Source organism: Pongo abelii, chromosome 17 (genome assembly GCF_028885655.2).
Source record: "Pongo abelii isolate AG06213 chromosome 17, NHGRI_mPonAbe1-v2.0_pri, whole genome shotgun sequence".
Lineage (NCBI taxonomy): Eukaryota > Metazoa > Chordata > Mammalia > Primates > Hominidae > Pongo > Pongo abelii.
The window spans coordinates 38,075,051-38,098,775 of record NC_072002.2 but is presented as its reverse complement, the minus strand read 5'-3'; the positions used below and the strand labels follow the sequence as shown (position 1 = coordinate 38,098,775).

General features: G+C 42.6%; 1 protein-coding gene across 4 annotated transcripts in view; it reads right to left on the bottom strand.

Moving 5' to 3' along the window:
- Positions 1-23,725, bottom strand: part of LAMA3 (laminin subunit alpha 3) — a 279,433-nt gene that overhangs the window by 66,164 nt on the left and 189,544 nt on the right. For 3 of the 4 annotated variants that reach the window (XM_054537712.2, XM_054537713.2, XM_054537714.2), the window contains 5 exons: positions 20,870-20,953; positions 17,108-17,338; positions 12,343-12,456; positions 6,702-6,811; positions 3,912-3,992 (listed from right to left, as the gene is read on the bottom strand). In XM_054537712.2, the coding sequence (XP_054393687.2) occupies positions 3,912-3,992; positions 6,702-6,811; positions 12,343-12,456; positions 17,108-17,338; positions 20,870-20,953 (620 nt within the window). Of the gene's footprint in view, positions 1-3,911; positions 3,993-6,701; positions 6,812-12,342; positions 12,457-15,560; positions 15,747-17,107; positions 17,339-20,869; positions 20,954-23,725 lie in introns of those variants that run through there. The other variant, XM_054537717.2, reaches the window with a different exon arrangement.

The window sequence follows — 23,725 nt, the reverse complement described above, 5'->3', positions numbered from 1 at the left end:
CCAAATTTAAGCACTGCAGCAAAAAAAAATAGGCAATTCCAATACACGTTACCATGTACTTCCAATATACTTCACCAATGTATTACCATGGATAGACTGGTGATATAATGTAAAGGATCAGAAAGATCTGGCTGAACTCCTATCTCCACTACTTACGAGTGTGATCTTGGGCTGTTGCTGTAACCCTCTGTGCTTCAGTTTCTTTACTGGTGACCCCCACAGCCCCCATGAAAATATAAGCTCCACGAAGACGTGGAGTTTGTGGCTGTTTTGCTCACTGATATATCCCTATGGTCACCTGGCACATATTCATTCATTTGTTGAATGAATAAATGAGTGGACTAATAATACCTATTTTGCTCAGTGAATATAAGAGATAATGTAATAAAGAATCTAGCATAATATCTGCACATAACAGACAATGAAGGGTAGCTATCGTTATAAGACATGACAAAATATTCATCTTCTAATTGGCATCATTTGAAATTATTATAAGAAAGCAGAAGGCCCATGTATCCCCTAATAATCAAGAAGGTAACTAGGCTGAGGTGGCCTATCTAAGTCTACTAAGCAGGGTGGTCATATACTAACAATAGGGCTTTACTTTGTGACTGGCTTGGTATTCTACCTAACAGATGATGCTATGCAGAAGCTCTGTGTTCTAGAATACTTTATGTTTGATGTCTTTCTTACCTACATCTAAACTTCCCATGTAATAGATGCATAATTACAAAGTACCTTATATTTAAATCACAGAAATATTCAAGAAGTTCGATTCTACTTCTTCCTTACTCTTGCAAAGCATTACTTACTGGTTACAAGAAATAACTGGTTCTCTTATTCTCAATTTATGGTAGTGGCTAAAAACAAAGGACTGAAGTAAAACTTCCTGATTTCACGAATGACATTGATACAAAAATAAAGAGCAGAAAATAGGCTTGTCATCTGTGGCCCTGTGTGTCTGAGGGAGAAGAGGGGGTAAGAGTATGTATGGGCTGGAAAGCCTTAGCAAAACCCTCCCCACAGCTGGCCGCTCTGGCTTCTATCCAACTAGTCTCCTGCATAATCTATATTCCTACTTTTCACCCTTGACTGTCCTTGTGTTTATCATTGTGTAGTTAATCACTAGTGCCAGGAATGATGTCTGGGTGCTGTGTCTAACAAATGAAAAATGTTGACATAAAATGGCATTTATCCACGAAAAAGCTTCAAAAATTTTTTTAAAGAAATAATAGCTTGTTTTCTTGAGACATCAAGTATAACAAACATCAGCTGAGAGAAGTACTGTTAATTAAAAATTTTGCCTGCCAAATGGATGTCTCATCAAGCCTGTTGCTGTTTAATGCTTCATTGTTTTTGAAGAGCCATAAAGAGAATGAAATTAGGATGCCTCTCCCAGGTGTTGGTCCCCTGTGGCTTTTAAACCTCAGAGCCTAGAATCCTTTCCCACTCCCCACATCCTTCCCTTCTCGCTGGTTGGATACACCTCCTAATTGCAGCTCAACTTAGCTCAGTTCTCCCATCTCTCGCTATTTTAATGGCATGTTTTGATGTCTGTCCACCACTGGACTGGAAAGCCCTTGAGGACACTGTCTGTGCTGTTTGCTAATGTGCCTCCGGTACTTAGCACTGTGCCAGACATACATATACTAGGACCTCCATATATTTTTCATTGAAAGAATAACTGAATAAGTGTAAGGCAAGTGTGAGAAATGCTCCTTTTGATGAAATGGAAAATGGAAAACAGAAGAACCTTCCATTACCATCTTTTGCCATAGAATTGGGCTCCTTGGCTGCTGCTCAGTGTCCCCAGTCTAAGGCAGTCCCCACCTCCTACACATGGCAAGTGTCTTCCAGCCCCTTGGTCTTTCCTGCCTTGCTTCCCCAACCTAACCTGCCCCCACTTCCATCTTCTGGCTCTACTGGGTTCTAGTCACCCCTTGGACCTACCAAAGTCCTACCTTATCCATAAACATTTCAGATAACCCCAGTCTAGGGTGGTTATGCCTTACTTGAAATCTGGTTGAATTCATTTTCCGGTTAAAAAAAAATTAGTCAAACTCTTTTAAAGTTTAAACAAAACAACATAAATTAAAATGATATACAATTTTTCTCTATCAAATTGCCTTTTTTTTTTCTGTTGCCCAGGCTGGAATGCAGTAGTGCGATCATAGCTCACTGCAGCCTCGAACTCCTGGGCTCAAATGGTTCTCCTACCTCAGCATCCCAAGTAGCGGGGACCACAGGCACACACCACCACACTTGGCTAATTAAAAAAAAAAAAAATTATGGAGATGAGGTCTCTCTATGCTGCCCAGGTTGGTCTCTAACCCCTGGATCACATGAAATAATCCTCCTACTTTGGCCTCCCAAAGTGCTGGGATTACAAGTTTGAGCCAGCATGCTTGGCCCTAATTGGCAAATGTTTAAAATATTGATCCTTTCCAATATCCATTGGGGTAGGTAGTCACTCATTCTCTTTTGCTGCTGTAAGAATATAAACTTTTCTGGAGGGCAATTTTGCAAAAAGTATTAAAAGCCTGGAAAATCTATCCTCTGACCCAAGGAATCCACTTTTACAATTATACCTTGAGGATATGCATACACAAATATTAAGCTGCCAGGATTTAATTTTAGTGTTGCTTTAAATGGAGAACAGTAAAAGGATCTCCAAGACCAAGAGTAGGGATTATGGAAACCCAGTGGAAATTTTTGGTCATTGATGTGATGTTATCAGTGAATACTTACTGATATGGGAAGATATTACTAACATAGTATTAGATAAGAAAACAAGTCAAAACAGAAAGTAAAACAGGAATCTACTTTTTTTTTTAAGGGTTCACACATTTAGAAATGATCTGTAGGAACAAACAGCCTGCTTTTTAACAGTGGCTTTCTGTAGACAAAATGATTATGAATAGGATTGTATGTGAAAGCGTTTGGGTGCACAGGGCTAGGTTGTAGGGGGGCCCTCACTGGTTCTCTGCTCACTTGTATTTCATCATTTTATAATAAATATGTATTGATTTTATGAGAAAGTTATTTTAAATTTTAAAATATGTAAACCATATGATTCATTTTTCATACTGTTACTTTTCCAAAAATGTGTGTGCTTTCTCCTCAGCTAGGTTATAAGTATCTTTTATATCTTTCTCAGTATTTGGCAGTGTCCTATGCATAGTGGCTAATCATGAAAATTGTCCGTGAATAGCTAAAGCTTGGTTCTGTGGCCCTTTGTCATTAATTTTACAGTTTCCATTCCACAACATTTATTATTTTGTTTCACAAACATTACCAAACACCTATTATGTGAACAGTACCATTCTTGGAACCAGGGATTCCGAACTAAACAAGACACACATTGTCCTGAACGTGTTCAAAATATAGTGTGGGGATAGAGGGGTGTGTGTGTGTGTGTGTGTGTGTGTGTGTGTGTGTGTGGCTATCTAGGCTAGGGCTGTGGATATGTGTGTGTATGGAAGAGTGTAGAAAGTTGTACATGTGTACAGGTAAGTAGGGATACGTTGAGGGCAGGTGTATGTGGAGATACGTGGAAGGGACATGTAGAAATAGGGGGTATGCAGAGATCATTGTGGAAGAGGGGTAGGTAGGGAGGTGTTGGGGGTTGAGGTACACAGGGGTGCGTGTTGGAGGGATGTAGGTAGAGCTACTTGTGGGTGAGTGTATGTGTTGTGCCTCATTCTCAGTTTTCTGAAACATACAAAGCAGGAAAGAGAACGATGTTAATGATTTATTAGGTGAGCAGTCTTGTATTTTTCCCAAGAGACCTTTCTCCAGGCCTCAGTCAAACTCCCAGCCCCACCCCTAGCTCTGCGCCAGCACCTGGCAGCCCCACCCACAGCCCTCCCCGCCCCCTCTGCAGGCTGAGGGGGGAGGGGCGCCCACCTTACCTTTCACACTGTGTTCCTGTGTACCCAGCTTTGCAGGAGCACCGCACGTCTCCCCCACTCACCACACAGCCGGTGGCAAAGCTTGAAAGAAGACAGAAAAAGGCCCCATTAAAAACACAGATCGATAGGATTTATGTTTATTTTTTACCGCAAAGGACTGGCTTGCATTAAGTGAACACTGAAACCCAGGGTCTGGTTACTTTTTGTGTGAAGAAAATTTTGCCCGTCAAGACTTGGAGAGATAATGATGAATGATCTCAGCTGACACAGGGCAATTTTGGTGAACAAGGACTGAAGGCATTTATTTTATTTGTTCCTTGGGGAAGAACATTTTTTCCCCTTAAGACAGAGCAGAGTAACTCACTTTGGAAGAGATGATTACAACAGCATTTTTCCAGGAATAACAAGGAAGGAGTAAAACAAGTCTAGGCAGAAAAAAGAACAGAGAGTTCTGATTCTTTAAAAAAAAAGTTCTCCTTGTTGATTCTAGTTCTTTTCTATCAGGCACATTGCCTTCTGGGAAGAAAAGTTGGTGGGGAGGCCAGGCCCTGGAGCCCCCTAAAGATGCACAGAGGCCACTCGCCTGCCTCGACATTTCTGTGGGCACAATCATTACTGATTCTCGCTTTTTTTTCAAACCAAGTTGTGGAATTTTGATCCCTTTTCTTTTAGCTGTAAAGTGGTGATATTTTACACTTGATCTTAGCCAAAAGGCTGAGAAGCAATAAGTGATGATATTTTAGAAGCAGCTTTAAACATACACACACACACACACACACACCAAAGAGACCATGAAAAAGCCCTGTTGTCTGCCACTGGACATGACACTGATGACATCTGAGGGAATATCACTCCATTCGCTGGTAAGAGAATGCCTGTTTAGGAAGCCTCTCAAAAGACAAGTTAGACATTGGTCAGCACTATTGATATTGCAGGAAAGAGAAATAGATAAAAATAGAGTTTCACTGATAAATCCAAAGACCTACATATTACTTCAACTGCACGGAAGCTGGAAGCTGACCTTGATGCTACTATGCTTTGCAAACGAAAATGAAAAACGTTTTCCAAGCACCCCAGTGGAAATCTTGCTGCTTTCTACTTTTGCCAGCTTCTCTTCAAACAAGTCTGGGCAAGCTCAAGTGATTGATCCCTTGACAAATAAAGCTGCAGGATGGGGTGGGCTTCAACGAGTATCAAAGACATAGACAGCAAAGCAGGGTGAGCATTCCAAATAGGTCTCTCCAGAGAAGCCACACTTGGCACATGACTTCTGGCAATGTTAGGACTTGGCCCATGTGTCTGTTAAGGGCTGATACAGGCCTGCCTTTGTGATCCACACGTTTCTGAGTCTATGTACTAGTGAGACGTTCTCAGTATCTTCTTGATTTTCAAAACAACTCTTGCTTCACTTAGTTTGTTACATCATTCTTTGCTTGGGCCCACAGTGAACCCTTTGTGACGAGTAAGGATATGACAAGGTGCCACACTTAAGGAGAGAGGGGGTTACCTTGAAAACACAGCAGTGGCTTCCTACCTATGTAGTCTATTGGTCACTCTGGAGCCTAAATGAGAGCTCAGATCACTCAGTGGCTCAGAACTGTCCCAAAATTTCCATCGCACTGAGGATAAGACCCAGATGCTTGACCACAGCCTGCAGGGTTCTGCAGGATCTGGGTCCTGGTTGCTCCACCAACCTCACCTCTGGCCCTCTTCACACTGCACTTCTGCCACTCCTGCCTTCTCACTGCCCTTGAACACATCGTCACAGGCTTTTTCCTTCTGTTTCATCCCTGCCTAGGAGCCTCGTGGCCAAAATACTGCCATGGCTTCCTCTATCTAACTTCAGGCCTCCTTGGCCACCCCTCTAAAGCAGCCACCCCCTCACTGTCAGTGACACAGCCTATTGCAGAAAATGTCTTCTCTATCTCCAGTTACACTTCTTACTGATTAGTGTGTGTATTTATTGAGTGTGATGACTCCCACCCTTTCTCTCCCTCCCTGCCACACTCTAGGTCAAGCCCCAGGAGAACAGGGACTGCCTCTGTCTTCTTCCTTCAGCTTCCTCGTCACATAGAGAGGGCTGAGGCCTGGCCCTGTCATGGGTGCTCGAGAAGTAGCTGCTTAGCCATTGAATGAACAGTAAAAGAGGGAAAGGAAAAGCCTGCAAGGATACAACTTGGAAAGACGGTTTCTGTTTGTTTTCTTTTCTTTTCTTTTTTTTTTTTTTAAGATGGAGTCTCGCTCTCTCGCCCAGGCTGGAGTGCAGTGGTACAATCTCGGCTCACTGCAGCCTCTGCCTCCTGGGTTCAAGCGATTCTCCTGCCTCAGTCTCCCGAATAGCTGTATTACAAGCTAATTTTTGTAATTTTAGTAGAGATGGGGTTTCACCATGTTGGCCAGGCTGGTCTCGAACTCCTGACCTCAAGTGATCCACCCTCCTCGGCCTTCTAAAGTGCTGGGATTACAGGTGTGAGCCACCACACCTGGCCTATTCATTTGTTTTCTTGTATGTCGTGTTTGTTCATTTTAATATCACAGCTTTATTGAGATATAATTCACATATCATGCAGTTCATCATGTCAACTGTACAATTCAGTGGCTTATACTATATTCACAGAATTGTACAACCATCACCACAATCAATTGAAAATGTTTTCATCCCTTCAAAAAGAAATCCCAGACCCTTTGGCAATCACTTCCCATTCTCCCCACCTGCTCTCCCACCCCTAGTCCTAGGCAGCCACCAAACGACTTTGGGTCCCTGTAGGTTATGTCAAGCTGCTACGGTACCTGTTGGTGTGAGGACATGGGCAGGCCCTGCAGGATCCGTGGATGGCGTTGCCATAGTAGCCCTCCTGGCAGCGTTCACAGTGCTCTCCCGCGGTGTTGTGCTGACAGTTCTAGGGACAGGTGAACAGCACAATTCACAGCAGCCGGTACAGTCCCTACTTCTGAGATCATTGTAATCTTACTTAGTCACACGACTAGAACTCAAGTCCTCTGACTTTGCAGTGATATCAGCTCTTCTAACCATGTATTTTCCCTGTCCCTGTAATCATTGCTGGTGTTAGAAAAGAGGGGTAAGTGCCCTTCCCTCAGTGACGCGGTGCTTAACATTGGCAGTGCAACATAGTGGGAACAAGCCAGCTGAGTCTCCATCCCACTCCAGCATCTCAAGGCCACAGAGTCCTGGGGCAAGATCCTTTCAATTGTATCAATTTTACTTATATCAATTTTACTAGTGTATGATTTACATACAATTATAATTTTCTCAAAATGTTGTTAGGATAATGCCCACTTTCTAAGGCTGTTGAGAAGATTTTAAAAAGCAAGTGTACTAAGCTCTTGGGAAATGTAAATTCTTTTCCTTCTTCCCGTTAGCACTGCTTTGATGAAAATTACCCTCATTTTACTTCATGGTTCACCTAACAATGATATACTGAAGGGTGATATTATTGAAATGAGTTCTTAACACAGAATTTGTTAAAACAATAAAAAGTTGCACAGTGTCCGAAGAAAATACTCAACTGAATTCCAGTGTCCCAAAGAAGCAAGAAATTAATGTTATCTAAGCTTTTTATTTATGTAAATCCAATTATTTTCACATCAAAGTTGCTGTCTAATGAAATTTGTTCTTCAGTAAAGTGTTGAGATGAAATAATTTTGCAACCAAGTGGTCTATTGAGACAAAACCTAGTGGATTGGGTCAAATTTGTTTATTTTCTTGGTGCTACCCTAGCAGAAAAGATCTAAATGCACAGAAACACCCAGGAAAACTCCCCTTGCTGTGGGCATTTGCTAATATGGAGATACTTTGTGTTAATTTTATGGGCTGGAATAAGTATAATTTTAAACATTTGCCTATGTATTTTACTTCTGTATGCAGAGATGTTGCTTGAGTAGGAAACTTTAAGGAGTGTCAGGGGTTTTGTGTTTTGTTTTTTGTTTTGTTTTGTTTTCAGACAGATTCTTGCACTGTCGCCCGGGCTGGAGTGCAATGGCCTCCAGCTCAGCTCACTGCAACCTCTGCCTGCTGGGTTCAAGTGATTCCCCTGCCTCAGCCTCCCGAGTAGCTGGGATTACAGGCGCCCACCACCACGCTCAGCTAATTTTTGTATTTTTAGTAAAGACAGGGTTTCACCATGTTGGCCAGGATGGTCTCAAACTCCTGACTTCATGATTCGCCCGCCTCGGCCTCCCAAAGTGCTGGGTTTATAGGCATGAGCCATCGCACCCGGCCATGAGTGTGAATTTTTAAATAATATCTGAAGGTAGGTTGGGAAAAACAATACACGTTTATATCCCAAGAGGACATGGTTTGTTCATAATGAAAAAGGTTGTCCTTCCATCATAAATGCCGTCAGTTTGTCCAGATTGAGCAAATCCATCCTTCACTAACCTTTGAGTAACTGAAAATTACACGAAACACTAAGATGTTAAAATATCCTTTCATTTTTTTTCCTAGCTATCAAATTGTGCTATAAACATAAGATATTAGTATTTCAGAGCATGTGGAGGGGCTTTAAAGTAGGATGCTGCTCACGTGTTCACATTTGCTTATCATCAGAAAGCTCACCCCTATCCGGAATCCTTCCTTCCCCAAATCTCACTGCACTATGGGTCCAGACTCCTTGAGGTCTGGACACTGGGAACAATCTTCCTTGCAGTTGATTAGCTCCACAGAGCAGTCCTCTCACGGGTGACTAAGGAGGACACCAGCGGCTTCCCTCACCCTCACCCAGCCTTCAGCTGGCCTGACTCTCTCATAAGACACCAGTCCTTTGGAACTAATACGTTTCCACTTTAGTTCTCTTTCTCTTTTAATCCAAATGACAATTTAAAAGTAGAACATGACTATATAGATATATTTCAGTCCTTTGTCTACTTAGCTCTGAGGCTGAACACGAATGTACAGATGCAAGAATTGAGGTGAGGACATCCGTATCCTACTAAAATCACTCTGAATACTGGTCCTTCACAGGGGTGAGAGGAGAGGATCAAGGAAGAGTGTCAAAACCCGTGTTGCTTGACAAAGTCCCATAAAAATATGTGAGAAACCCTTCACTGTCAGTTGAGAGTGGCCACCCTGGAAACTGTCCTCAGTCCTGCAAACTTGGAACACCTCCCTTCAGGTTCCTTGTGTTTTACTGTGAATAAATGAATGAATGAATGCTGCAGAAGCCCATGTCCACTCCCATGGCACGTGCTCTCCTAGCTCCATTTATCACCAAATATCCATTAGGCATTTACTATATGCCCAACTATGCTAGGCTCTAGCGACGTAAAGAAGGGTTGGTCCCTCGACTCGGGGTACATGTAGTCCTGTGAATAGACATATCCAATATCACGTGGAAAATAGGACACAAGTGTGCCAGCATCCCATGAGAGCAGGAGGAGGGGCTGCCTGCGAGGGCTGCAGAAGGACAGGGATTCACTGAGCGCAAAAGTGAGGGAAGGGCATTCCGGGCACAGGGGACACAGCGTGCAGAACCTCAGTCTCACAATAGCATGGCAGTGTGTGGAGGGAATGAAAAGCAAAGGGCGTGCCCAAGGCAGAAGTGCAAGGGGGCGGGATGCAGCTGGAAAGAACCCCCAGTACTGTGCTAAGGGTCATGGGCTTCCTTCCATCCGTGAGCCTCAGAGGAGCACCATGTCAGCTGTGAATTTCAGATAAATCATTCGGAAATTCCATTGCAACTGCAGAGGGGAAGATGGGCTCAAGTTGCAGAAAATAAAAGAAGGAAGATGAAGAAAGAAGGCAGAAAAAGAAAAGGGGAGGGAAATGGGAACGGAGAGGAAAATAAGGGGTGACGGGGATAGTAGACGGGAAGGGGAATTGGGGGGAGAGCAGAAAATATGGGGAGAAATTGGGGCAATGAGAAGAGGGAGAGACAGGGGTCTCAGCACATAGGAGGAGGCCATCATCGCAGGTCCCTCTGGACGGTGGCACCCACATCACCCGCTACTCCTCTACTCCTGCCCTTGACACTGGACACCTACCGCTGTACTGGCAAAAAGTTGGGCTACTTATCTTTTCAAACTTCAGAGTCTATTCTTGAAATGTCTTGAAGAGTTGCACCTGGGTGAAGGTCCTGATGTTAGACATTTGCTTTGGACCTTGACAGGTGGAGGTCGATTTGCAGTGAAATCAGCCAGAAGGCCCATTTGATATTCAAATGTACTGGATTTCCTCTTTACTGTTCTTTGAGAACGAGGAATGCATTCTCAGCTTCCATGCAGTGGACACAATTCAGGGCAGCATCAGCACTCAGGACTTGCCATGGAGCTGTTAGCTGAGTGCAGACACGGGCTCCGTGTGTGTGTGTGTGCGTGTGTGTGTGAGTGTGTACACACATACACATTCCCTACTAGACAGCAAGCCTCGTGAGTGTAGGGATTAGGTCTGATGATTTTAACTCCAGCACTTAGCTCAGTACCTGCCACACTAGCAAATGCTCAGTGAGGATTTCCTGAATGAAGAGTCTCTGGCGGCCACATGGCCATTAGGGACAAGTGAAGACAGAACTACAAAAAAAAGAAAATGGGAAAGAAAATCTTGTTTGATTAAAATACGAATTATGACTCTCACAAGTTTTCCTTTCAGTGGGTGACTACAAAAAAAAATCTTTCCTTTATTCTTTGGCAGCTTTCATAAGATGGGCTTGACATCTGGCAATGGTTCACTGATAACATATTTATTCTTTTTTGTTTTTGTTTTTGTTTTGTTTTGTTTTTTAGACAGATTCTTGCTCTGTCACCCGGGCTGGAGTGCAGTGGCGTGATCACTGCAAGCTCCGCCTCCCGGGTTCAAGCCATTCTCTTGCCTCAGCCTCCCAAGTAGCTGGGACTACAGGCGCCCACCACCATGCCCAGCTAATTTTTTGTATTTTTTAGTAGAGGCAGGGTTTCACCGTGTTAGCCAGAATGGTCTCAAACTCCTGACCTCGTGATTTGCCTGCCTCAGCCTCCCAAAGTGCTGGGATTACAGGCATGAGCCACCATGCCCGGCCAACATATTTATTCTTAATTAAAGCATCTACCCGTGTTACACAAAACATACAATATCAAACATGAACTATTCTATAGGAATACTAACAAGCTGGAAAACAGTATTTCCCAATACCTTTTACTCTTTTTGAATTTATAAGGTTACAGTCCAACAAAATATTCTATCAGGTGGCTCTTCACAACAATTTCCTGTTCTGGCCTGTCCCATCTTGCGGAGGAAGCAGTTCCCTGGGCCACAGTGAACGAGCTTAATACGGTCTAGGAACTCATACTTGAAACACACTCTAGTTGCATTACACAATGCAAAGAAAATTTGTGCCAGAGGAGTGCATTTCCAAAAGGGCACAACACAGCTGAAGCCCTGTATTCCTGGAGTATGCTCCCTCTTTTTCACTGTCCATTTTCCTCACTGGGGAGGCCCTGGTCACCAAAGAGAAGAACTCTAATGAAACAAATGAAAAAAGCAGAATAAAAAAGTTCTGCTTCAGGATGCATAAGAAAAATTTCCTAAGAAACTAATTTTAGGTAGAAGAATTTTATAAAATATTCCAAAATAAGATCATGTTCCAGTGGATATGCTGTAGTCATCCAAGACAGCCTTGAGGCCATGAGAAAATATAGTCAATATAGGGAACAGGCAGGTGGAGGATGTTGTGAGGACGGGAGGGGTGAGCAGCAATTTCCCTTCCCCACGACCTCCCTCACCTGTCTTCTCCAAGCCCCACTCTGTCTTGGCAATAGTGAAGCTTGTGTTGGACTGATTTCTGTTTTTTGTTGTTGTTGTTGTTTTTGGTGTGGGGGCAGATGGAGCGCAGACAGAGTTTTGTTCTTGTTGCCCAGGCTGCAATGCAGTGGCACAATCTCGGCTCAGTGCAACCTCTGCCTCCAGGGTTCAAGCGATTCTCCTGCCTCAGTCTCCTGAGTAGCTGGGATTACAGGCACCTGCCACCATGCCCAGCTAATGTTGGACTGATATCTTATTAGCCTTAAGCCTTCCTCAAATCCCCTTCTCCCTGGCTGCTTTCTTGAGTTATTGGACATCTGACAGCAACAAGCCCCCCTCCTGTAACTTCCTGTCACCCCAACAAAATTGGGACCCAAAGTAGTGGCTTGGATTAGTTTTGTCCTGGCAAGAATTAACTTCCAAGGTCTACCCATTACTATCATTTCATGAAGGAGAGATTTAGAAGCTAAGATGTAACTTAATTACTCAGACAGCAGCGCTCTTTTAATGGTGCATGTTAAAATGGGAGAAAAAATGAAATGTAAAATAATTCAGCCTGATAATGGAGCTTCATATATTCACACAGCGACCTCTATTTAGGGTTTGGCAGATGTAATGTTGATGTCTTCGGGCATAGTACAGGGGAATGGAGGAGAAACAGATTGCCTGCTGATAGCATTAAAGTGTCAATTTACTCACAACACATATGCCTGAGCCATCCTGGCATCGATTTGAATGTCCGTTGCAATTGCAGGGAACACACCGTCCGGTATACAAGCCTTTATGATCCCGATAGTATCCAGGGCTACAACCCTATTTTTCAAACAAAGTGTTTAATCAGTACGAAGAAAGAAAACAATTACTATCCAAAGCATGTGACACCTCTCACTGTGAAGCATTCACATCATTTTTATTTTTTAGAGACAGGGTCTCACTCTGCTGCCCAGGCTGGAGTGTAGTGACTATTCACAGATGTGATCATAGTGCACTTGAGTCTCGGGCTCCTGGGCTCAAGCAATCCTCCTGCCTCAGCCTCCAACGTAGCTGGAACCACAGGCACGCGCACCACTGAGCCCGGATGAAGCATTCATTTTTCAAACCTTCTTTCCTTCAGTCAGTGTGAATATTTTTAATTTCAACCACCTGTCATGTCCACTTCTTTTTTCTCAAGCTGTTTGGTTTTCTTGCCCTGGTGGGAGTGTGAGATGCATGGGTGGGGAAATCAGAGATGGGGCACGTGTGGAGGTGGGGGGTGAGAAGGGGCTCCTCTCTTCTCACAACTGTTTTGAGGGCAGGTGGAGAAGGTGGAAATGGACAAATAAAGAGACTCGTCCTTAGAGGGGAGGACATCTAAGCAAATCACTTCAAGTCCAAATTATCTTTGGCTAGCTGTTTTCTCTCCAAGTGTGGGTTTGGGCTGGTGAGGGGGCAGTATAGGAAGAGGAGTGGGTTGGGGGAATAGGAGTCTTAACTGAGATTTAGACAATCATGCCACAATCAGTGGAGTCACTTCATTGCCACTCACTAGGCCATGGGCAACAGAGAAGCCAGGGGAGGGGAGTGTGCATGAGGTTCTCATACAGGACTGTTCACGAACATCTGGTCCACCCGAACACACAGAGGCTCAGCCTGAGGGACTCTCCTTGGGTTGGTCTTGTTTCCTTGTTCAATCGTGATTTGATTATTTCTATCTCCTGTATATTATCTCTTTCCAGTATAATACAAGTTATGCATTTTCATCTGGATGAAAAGAATTATAATTTTCTTTTCATGAACTAATATCTTTTTTAAAGGATTCTAGTTAAGAATCCCTCCAATAGAAAAAAAACCAATTCTTCTTATACCAGCCATTAAAATTATTTAGATTTCTGTCTTTAAAGGAAATTATAGACATGTCCTTTATTTTGGCAGAGCAAATCAGTGCACAGATTCAAATCACATATTGGCTGGTTGTGGTGGCTCAAGCCTATAATTCCAGCACTTTGGGAGGCCGAGGCGGGTGGAACACTTGAGCCCAGGAGTTCAAGATCAGCCTGGGCAACATGGTGAAACCTCGTCTCTACTAAAAAATACAACAATTAGCCGGGCATGGTGGCACATGCCTATAGTCCCAGCTACTCGGGAGGTTGAGGTGGGAGGATCGCTTGAACCTGAGAGGTGGAGGTTGCAGTGAGCCACGACTGCGCCACCACACTCCGGCCTGGGCAACAAGAGTGAAACCCTGTCTAATAAATAAATAAATAAATAAATAAATAAATAAATAAATAAAATCAGATATTGTCCCTAATTTGTTTCTCTGATCTCCTATATACCCTATCTTGAAAGCATCAGGAAAACTATTTCAAGATAAAGGATAGTCTTTTATCAAATCTTCTTTAAATAGCACATATGTCTGTAAAACTTGGAAACTATACTCAAAGGAAATCTTGAAGTGGACAGTCCATTCTTATTCACTCATGGCCATAAAGGTCTCTGCCTGGTCCAGTGGAAGAGAGAAAGAAGCCACCTGACAGGAGAGAGAGGCAGAAGCCTCATGTGCTCTGGGAGTGCAATCTCCCAGGTGTTGCTAGAACCCCTTCCAAAATTACCAATGAATATAGATCATGCACAATAAGACCATAGTTTCCAATATAATGTTCCTTTAAGCTATTAGGAACCATGTTTAGGGCAAAGAGTACATTGCAAATAAATAGATTATGTTGCTATATGAATAGGCTTGCCTAAAGGAGAATCAAACTATGAAAGGAATGTTATTTTGCTGAAAGCACAACTGAGATTTACATGTGAACGAAATGCAGCCAATGATGGTGTCATTGTATCTATTATACAATCTGTCCTAATAAGTGGCAAGTAACTTATAATTATCAGTGTATATCACATTACCTGCTTACAAAATAATCACATTGGGTAAAGAGCAAGTTATTCAAATAAGCAGATAGATCTGGTTAGTTTATGACAACATGCCTGAGAAAAAAGCCTTAATTAAACATGCTTTGGGGGAGTATAGTCTATCTTGATCAAAACTAAATCACCCATCTTAATTTGCTTTTGATTACAAGCAGAAAATATACTTTGCAAAAGTTACATATCATGTGACTCTGAGGATTTGTCAGTTACTCAAATAGAATCATTTTTCCACCTCTTATAAAGCAAGCAAAACCACATTCTACAAAGAGTCAGTTCAAGTATTCAGATTATATTGAACACTCACTTTTAAATGAAAATGAATGTGTTCTAATACATTATATTTCAATACAGGGGTTTTATAACTAGTTAACATGATGATGTTTTATGTTAAGTTTTCCAGTAAACTTTTGTAATACAAATTATATACAAATGATAAGATTATGTCCCTAATCCAGTTTCCAGGGCTGTATCTGTAGCCATAGGATCTATTTCTCTGTAAGAATACATGCAGCATCCAGGAAGTTTAAAGAGAGCAGAATTTCTTAATGTTTCATGCCTGGCAAATGGAAGCATGTCTTTTAGGTATTATGCAAACTTTGATCACTTTTCTTAAGCATTGGATTTCACTCTTTCTCATTTTTTCCCCCCGGGGGTAAATTTTCTTCCAAGTAGCATTTGGAAAGCTATAGGCACTGGACTCTTTTGTTCTGAGGCTTGGGATGGTCTCTAAAGGGCATAAGGTTTCATCGTATATTAACATCCCGCAAGCAGTCCAGCTCTTAACTGTCTCAGCATTTCCAGGTGGGCTGATGTTAATGGGGTTTGCGGTTAATAGCTCGGGAGAGCAATCTGTCAGGCACTGTAATAAACACTGCCAGTCAAGGCGACTGGGAGGCCATCAGCCCCTCCTCAGTCCACCCATTTACTCATTAACCACCATAACTGAACTTAAAATGTCACAAAGCTGGAAACTCTTCCCCATCCCAAACCAAAACTTAAAAGGACGTTACCTTGCTGGGTCTAAACTCCACATAACTCGCTTGCAGTTGACTTTGACCGGGAGGCTGAAGAAATGGCACCCTTTGCTGCTGTGAACTGTAGCCCAGACATTGCCCCAGGGCTGCCCCAAAGACCCACAGCCATCCCATGCTGCGGGCTGACCGCCTCACTGCTGAAGGCATCCTGGTTCCTGGGCGTCCGCTGGCTGCGCAGGAACCTTTGCCTCTTCCTCTTATACCTGCCCTTCCTGCTCAGTGCCTGGGCCTGCCTGACTCAGGTAAGGAAGGCTGTCTGCGGCAGGGGCCCCACCTTTAAACTTCACACATGAGTCAGCCTGTGCCAGAGCGCACATAACAGTCCCGCAGGTAAGCGCACCGCTCTGTAATTCCTGTGAGGTGGGGCGGGCATCACCTTCCACCCACCTCACCCTGCAGACACCCTAAATCACAGGCTGAGTCACGGGCAGGGAACACGCCCTGGGTAGGAGGGTGGAAATCCAGAGTCCCTCTCTTTCCCTTGGGCTATCAATTTTAATCAGGCTAGAAAAGAGATGGAGGAAGGGGAAGAATGTAGGCAACCTGTGGGCTAAATATTACAACTTTGGAGTCCCCAGAAGACCACGGCAGGTCAGATTTGTTTTTGCAGGTTTAAAAAGTGGGAACTCGTATGTGCAGATCACCTTGGGGTTTTCGGCTACCAGGGGGCAAGGAAAGAAAGTGAAAGGTTTTGCTAAGCCTACGTACTTATGCGTGTATGGAATACACAGAATGAGTGTTTGCTACTTTTATTAATCATGCTAACATTGTGCTTTTGCCCTGATCTTTAAGAAAAGACATATTTATAGCCAGAGAAATTAAATAGTTTCATTTTATGGTACATTTTAATCATCTGAAGACAGCTCTGGTTGACTGGACCTCAAACAATGAGACCTGCTGCAAGCTAGAACATAATGTCCTCTAAGAAATCCAGGATATTCTCTGGAATTCAACTCTACTGGGGAGTTGAGAGCGGGTGGAGGGAGGTTCCGGATTAGAGAAAGGTATAAGGCCAGTTATTGGGAAAGCAGGGGCTCAAATACTAAGATGCTGACAGGTGAGCTCCTTCATTTAAAAAATATTTTATTTTAAAAATTGATAAATAATAATGATAAATACTTATGGAGTACATAGTGATGTTGTGACACATACAACGTTTAGTGATGAGACAAGGTAATTAGCATATCCATCATCTCAAACACTGATCATTTCTTTGTGTTGGGAATAGTCAATATCCTCCTTCTAGCTATTTGAAACACTTTATTTTCCTACTCTGAATTTCTCTAACCCTCAGCATCTATTGAACTCCTGTGGCTTTCCTATGAATTCTGAGACACTGATGATGTCTTTTTCACATTTAATTCCTGAAGGGAGTCTAGGTAAGATATAAGATCAGCCCTGCAGAAACTTGAACAGAGAAACAATAGACAGAGGGCCCTAAACCATTCTGCAGTGCTGGACAGCAGCCAAAAACGGCCACAGGAGCTCCCTAGGGAAATGTTGTGGATGGGAAAACTTCCTACCTGACAAGAGTCACCAGCGTAGGCAGGGGGGCAGGCACAGATTTCCACAGCAAGTGCTATGTGTCCACTTCCTGTGTCAGAGGCTTCCTCTAGCCCCACCTCACTCAGGGTGAGCCTTTGAGTCTCTGTGAAGTGGAGGCCTTGGATGCGCACATCTGCCAGTCTAGACAGCACTGTCATCAGCTCCTCCCTAGACACCGGGGCACGGCTGCTGGCATGTCTGAAGTTTCCCTACACATGGAAACAGAAAGGCAGGGTCTTCCTTAGGCAGGCTCACTTCCAGGGGTTCCTTAGAGGCAGACACCCCGAATGAATCAAAGACAAGACACTTAAAATGCATAGGGAGAAATGAAATAAGATGGGGAAATACCTGCCTCCTGGACTATTTACATTTAGAAGTCAGGTGTCCTGGGTTATTCCCATGAAGGAAGGAAAAAAAATGAAGGCAGGGAATAAGGGGCAATAAAATGAAATAAAATTCCCAGTGTCCTACTTATCTTTTAAATGTGCTTTTGTTTGTGCAAACATAAGGTGAATGAGAAAGAGGGAAGGAAGGCATATGGAAACTGACTGAGTCATGCAGCTCAGGTCATTCATTAAACGTACACATCGGTGACAGAAAATACAATCTTTTCTTGCACAAATGTTTATATTATTCTATTTTAATTGTTAATGTGGTAAAAAACACACGACATGAAATTTACCATCTTAACCATTTTAACTTATAGTTAACAGTATTGTTAACTATAAGCACAACATTGCACAACAGATCTCTAGAACTTACCAGCTTGCAAAAGGGAAACTCCGTATACATTGAACAATTCCCTTTTTCCCTCCCCAGCCCCTGGCAACCACTATTCTAATTTCTGTTGCTAAGAATTGACTATTTCAGATAACTCATATAAGTGGAATCATGAAGTGTTCGTTCTTTTGTGACTGGCTTGTTTCACTTAGCATAAGGTTCTCAGGGTTCATCTATATTGTAGCCTATGACAGAATTTCCTTCATTTTTAAGGGGGAATAATGTTCCATTGTATATGTCTCTATATACCACATTTTCTTTGTCTATTCATCTGTTGATGGACATTTGGTTGCTTCTTGGCTATTGTGAATAATGCTGCAATGAACATGAATGTGCAAATATCTTGTGAAGATCCTGTTTTCAGTTATTTTAGATAGATATCCAGAAGTGGGACTGCTGGAGCATATGGTAATCCTACTTTTAATTTTCTGAGGAACTTCCATAGTGTTTCCACAGTGGATGCACCACTTCACATTCCCACCAAGAGGATCGAAGGGTCCCAAATTCACCACACTCTTGTCAACACTTGCTATGTTCTGTTTGGTAATTTTTGTTTGCTTTTTTTTTGAGAAAAAGTCTTGCTCTGTCACCCAGGCTGGAGTGCAGTGGTGTGATCTCAGCTCACTGCAACCTCTGCCTCCCGAGTTCAAGTGATTCTCCTGCCTCAGCCTCCCAAGTAGCTGGGATTATAAGCACATGCCAGTACACCTGGCTAATTTTTGTATTTTTAGTAGAGACAGGGTTTCGCCATGTTGGCCAGGCTAGTCTCAAACTCCTGACCTCATGATCTGCCCACCTCAGCCTCCCAGAGTGCTGCGATTACAGGTGTGAGCCACTGCACCTGACCTAATTTTTTTTTAACGTATTTTTGGTAGAGACGAGGTTTTCCCATTGTTGGCCAGGCTGGTCTTGAACTCCTGACTGCAGGTATGTGCCACCACATGGCTAATTTTTTGTATTTTTAGTAGAGATGGGGTTTCATGGTGTTAGCCAGGATGGTCTCAATCTCCTGACCTCATGATCTGCCCACCTCAGCCTCCCAAAGTGCTGGAATTACAGGCATGAGCCATTGTACCTGGCCTCCAAAAGCCTGCCTTTTTAACCTTTATATTTTGTTGCCCTTGTTGAACTCAGTTTTTACATCTCTTAAATAGGCACAGTAATACCTAATGTCTTGGGGCTATCATTATAATTAAGGTAAATTAAATGACACAATATATATAAAGTGTTCAGCACCATTCTTAACAAATGGTAGCTATTACTAACATACAAATATTATGCTTATATAATTTTAATTTATATTTTAGCAGCTTAAGGAATAATTTACATACAATAATATTCCCTCATTTTAAGCGTACAATTTGTAATAAATTTACGGAAGCATGCAATCATCATCATAATGTAATTTTAGAACATTTCTATTACCTTAAAAAGTACCCTTGCATCAATTTGTAGTCACTACCCATTACCACCCTCAAACCCCGGCAACCACTAATCTACATTCTGTCTCTATGCATGTGTCCATGCTGGACAATTTATATAAATGCCAGCTTAATTTCAACAGTATACAAAAACTTTGTTTCTATTAGTATCATTCCCTCCTCTTCTCTTGTATGTTACTATCATACAAATTGCATCTTTATACATTGTGTGCCATTTCCAGATGGCTGCAAGGCTTTGAGTAATTTCCAGAGTTCTGAAAACGTTGATTCTGACCTTTTTTTCCCTGTTTGCCAGTTCTCTCATTGCTTTTATGAAGGACAGAATTTTTAGAGATTCTCTATCATTTTACTGATATCCTGTCTCACATAAGTAGAATCATGCAATATGATATTTCTTTTGTGTCTTGTAGCAAGTATCAATATTTTGTTTCTTTTATTGCCAGATAGTATTCCATTGTATAGATGTACCTTTTCAGAAACATTAAAATATGTCTGCAAGTTCAAAGTACTCAAAAAGTTTCACCTAGAGGTACTAGACATATTTAATAATATAAATGGAACACTATTTTTAAGGAATAGTTGTAACCAAATAAGTATAACAAAATGTTTTATGATCTGACGAGCTTTCCTTTATTTTGCTAGTATTACTCTTATTTCTTTGGATGTAAAACATTTTTATAGCTTTTCTGTTCATTCATCCTAAGCATATGTTGAACATTAACCAGGTCTCAGGCACTGAGGGAGACCTGAGGATGACAGGGAGCTATGTCATAGCATTTACAAGCTCACAGGTTTTTTGTTTGTTTGTTTGTTTGAGACAGGGTCTCACTCTGTTGCCCAGGCTGGAGTGCAGTGGCGTGATCATGGCTCACTGCAGCTTTGACCTCCTGGGCTCAAGCGATCCTCCCACCTCAGCTTCCCAAGTAGCTGGGATTACAGGCACACCCCACCATGCCTATTGAATTTTGCTTTTGTGCAGACAGAGTTTTGCCATCTTGCCCAGGCTGACTCACAGGGTTTTTAAGATATGGATAATTAATTGTGAAATGGGAGAGAAAGTGTAAAAAGGCTGGACAGATGGTACCAAGAAAGCCACATGAGCATCAAACACTCCACATTTTATATAATTCATATTTTGAAGCTATACAAGTTGGGTATCTCTTCTCTGAAATGTTTGTGACCAGAAGTGATCCAAGTTTCAGAATTTTTTTTTTTTTATTTTGGAACATTTGCATTGTATTTACCCACTGAGAATTTCTAATCTGAAAATCTGAAAGCTGAAATGCTCCAATGAGCATTTCCTTTGAGTGTCATGTTGGTGCTCAAAATATTTTGCATTTTGGGACATTTTGGATTTTGGATTTTCAGATTAAGGATGCTCAACCTGTATATATAAACTTATATTTATATAAATAGAATCCATATTTTAAAATTCTTAAAATGAGTAAAAATCATGATTGTCTGAAATAATTAGGTCACAAAACAGAAAGGACCATCCCATGATTGCTCTTCCTTTACCTCGACCACCTGCACTCGTCCATGATGCAGCCGGTCTGGCCGTGGGGTGTTTGTCTCCTCATAGATGATGGACATGTGCTGACCCTGTTTAAAGAAAACCATGAATGTGTTAGTACCTTCACTGGGATCTTTCAAGATTTATAACTGATCTAAGAAAACATTTCTATGGTCTACATCATATGACATACCTGACTTAAAAAAAATAGTTCAGAATTAACTGACTGGCAAAAATATTAGTGACATGGAAATAGAATAATTATAAGTAACACAGTGTCTTTTCACAAATAGGAAATCAGGAAAATTGCCTTGGCCAAAAATAGCTTAAAAAGATGGAATTTTTTTTTTCTTTTTTTTTTTTTTTTTTGGCAGGGACAGAATCTCACTCTCTTGCCCATGCTGGAGTGAAATAGCACAACCTCGGCTCACTGCAACCTCTGCCATCCGGGTTCAAGCGATTCTCCTGCCTTAGCCTCCCTAGTAGCTAGGATTACAGGTGCTCACCACCACACCCTTCTTATTTTTGTATTTTTAGTAGTTTCACCATGTCGGCCAGGCTGGTATCAAACTCCTGACCTCAAGTGATCCACCTGTCTTGGCCTCCCACAGTGCTGGGATTACAGGTGTGGGCCACCACACCTGGCAGAAAAAAAAAACTTTTTTAACTATGCCTTGCAGTCAATGCAGGAAGTGCTGTTTTCATTACTGCCCACCGAACCAGCCTGTGATGGGAAGAAAGTGCTTTGGTGGGTGGGTTACTGAGGAGGGTGGACAGGGCAGAGGGTTGGCCCATGCAGGGAGCTGTAGCTGGCATGTGGAGTGAGAAATTCCCCTGCTGCCTCCCCCTGTGGGACCCAGCCTCACTCGCTCTCAGCCTCCAGCCCACCCCATTATGGTGGCTCACATGTGCATCTTAACAGGGCAGGGTGGGGTGGCCAGCACTACTGTACCAGCACCCTACCATCAACAACCCTACTGCAAAAACACACACATGTCCCAGCTTTTCTGCTGTAGCACCAAACCCTAAAGGGGTTTGGTATTTCATTAGGGCTGGTATTTCAGAAAGAAGGCCATTACCTAGGATCACATATCATTTAAAACCTCAATCTAAGAAACATGCCCTAGAGGCTCTTAATTACAGTGGATTAGAACAAAGCAGCAGGGAAAATGTTTTGTGAGCCTAAATTATTTTCCATGTTTGAAGGTAAAATTAAACAGAAAATTTGGTCATTACCTCTCAGTGAATTCCAATGGTTTGCATAATAAACTCCTTGGCAGTAAAAAAATAGGCCTGGCCTGAACTATAAGATGCTCTTCAAAAACATGAAACTGAAATACAGCACTGCTGTGACTGTGTTTTTACTGGGTAGCTATTTTTCCTTAGACTATAACTCTAAAATCTTTGCTGCTTTATCTTCAAGATATTCTGCAAAGGTTCCTTGGAGTTTTTAAAACAGTTTAGTAGATTTTCATACCAGTAAAAACAAAACAACACAGCACTGCCTGAACACAAATATCTACCAAGAATATGCTGTGATGAGGTGAGTGTGACTTGTTGGTCCCTGTATACAGTACATGACATGAGAAAACCTTTCCCAAAGCTATCATTACATCGCATTAATCACACCCCATAAACCAGAAATAGAGCCGACTTCAGGCAATGGCACCCTACCCTATGTTTAGGGTATTATGCCCTGTGTTGTGGGGAATTCGAAGTAGGATGTGATACTACCCTTGCCCTCAAAGAATTTTCTAGACTGCTGCACTGCATTGTGTGCCAGGCACATAGTGTGTGGATGTTGTTACCTCCTTTCTCAAAAAACGAACGTCCCCTCAGTCATGGGTGGACTACTTGAGGTCAGGAGTCTGAGACCACCCTGGCCAAAGTGGTGAAACCTCATCTCGAAAGAAAATACAAAAATTAGCCAGGCATGGTGGCCCATGCCTATTATCCCAGCTACTCAGGAGGCTGAGGCAGGAGAATTGCTTGAACCAGGGAGGCAGACTAAAAATCCTGTTATAGCATCAACCCCTTCCAGACTGGTTTTCAATGACTCTGCACACACTGATGATACAGCCCCATTGGACTGGTCATCCATGAGCACAGCCTCCTGCCCTGTACCACCCCCGAGTCCTGTTAGCCTTAGTCCCTGCCCCTGGAAGGGCACTTGTCTTCTTATGCCCATTCTTAAAGACTTAGCTCAAAATGAACCACAAAGTCTTCTAAGGGCCTCTCAGACCACATGACTCCCATTCCCCCTACCGAGACCCCAGCACTGAGAGGGCCTTGTTTGGACTCTCCTCCAACAGTTACCGTTCAGTGGGTTGGAGTTCCTGGCATATTTCTCTAATCTCCCCTCCTTTTGAGAAAAGGGGTCACCTGTCCTTTACAGAGTCCAACAATATGATTTTGCCCCATGGGAAGGATTCAAAGACATTTACGAAACGAAATTGAAAGACAGAAACATAAAAAATGCTTAATATGTGGCTGGACATGTGGCTCACGCCTGTAATCCCAGAGCTTTGGGAGGCTGAGCAGGCAGAATTGCTTGAGCCTAGGAGTTTGAGGCCAGCCTGGGCAACATAGTGAGATCTATTTCTACAAAAATTAAAATTAAAAAATTAGCTGGCCATGGTGGTGTGTGCCTATAACTCCAGTGCTTGGGGAGGCCAAGGCAGGAGGATTGCTTGAGGCCAGGAGTTCAACTCCAGCCTGGGCAACGCAGTGAGACCCTGTCTCTACAAAAATAAAAAAAGTTAAAAAAAAAGTTTAACACGAGGCAGTAACTTGTGAGAGGCAAAAGCAAAATATGGTTAAGTATTTTGGAGGCAGAGAAGACAGACACCATTTGGTCAGAG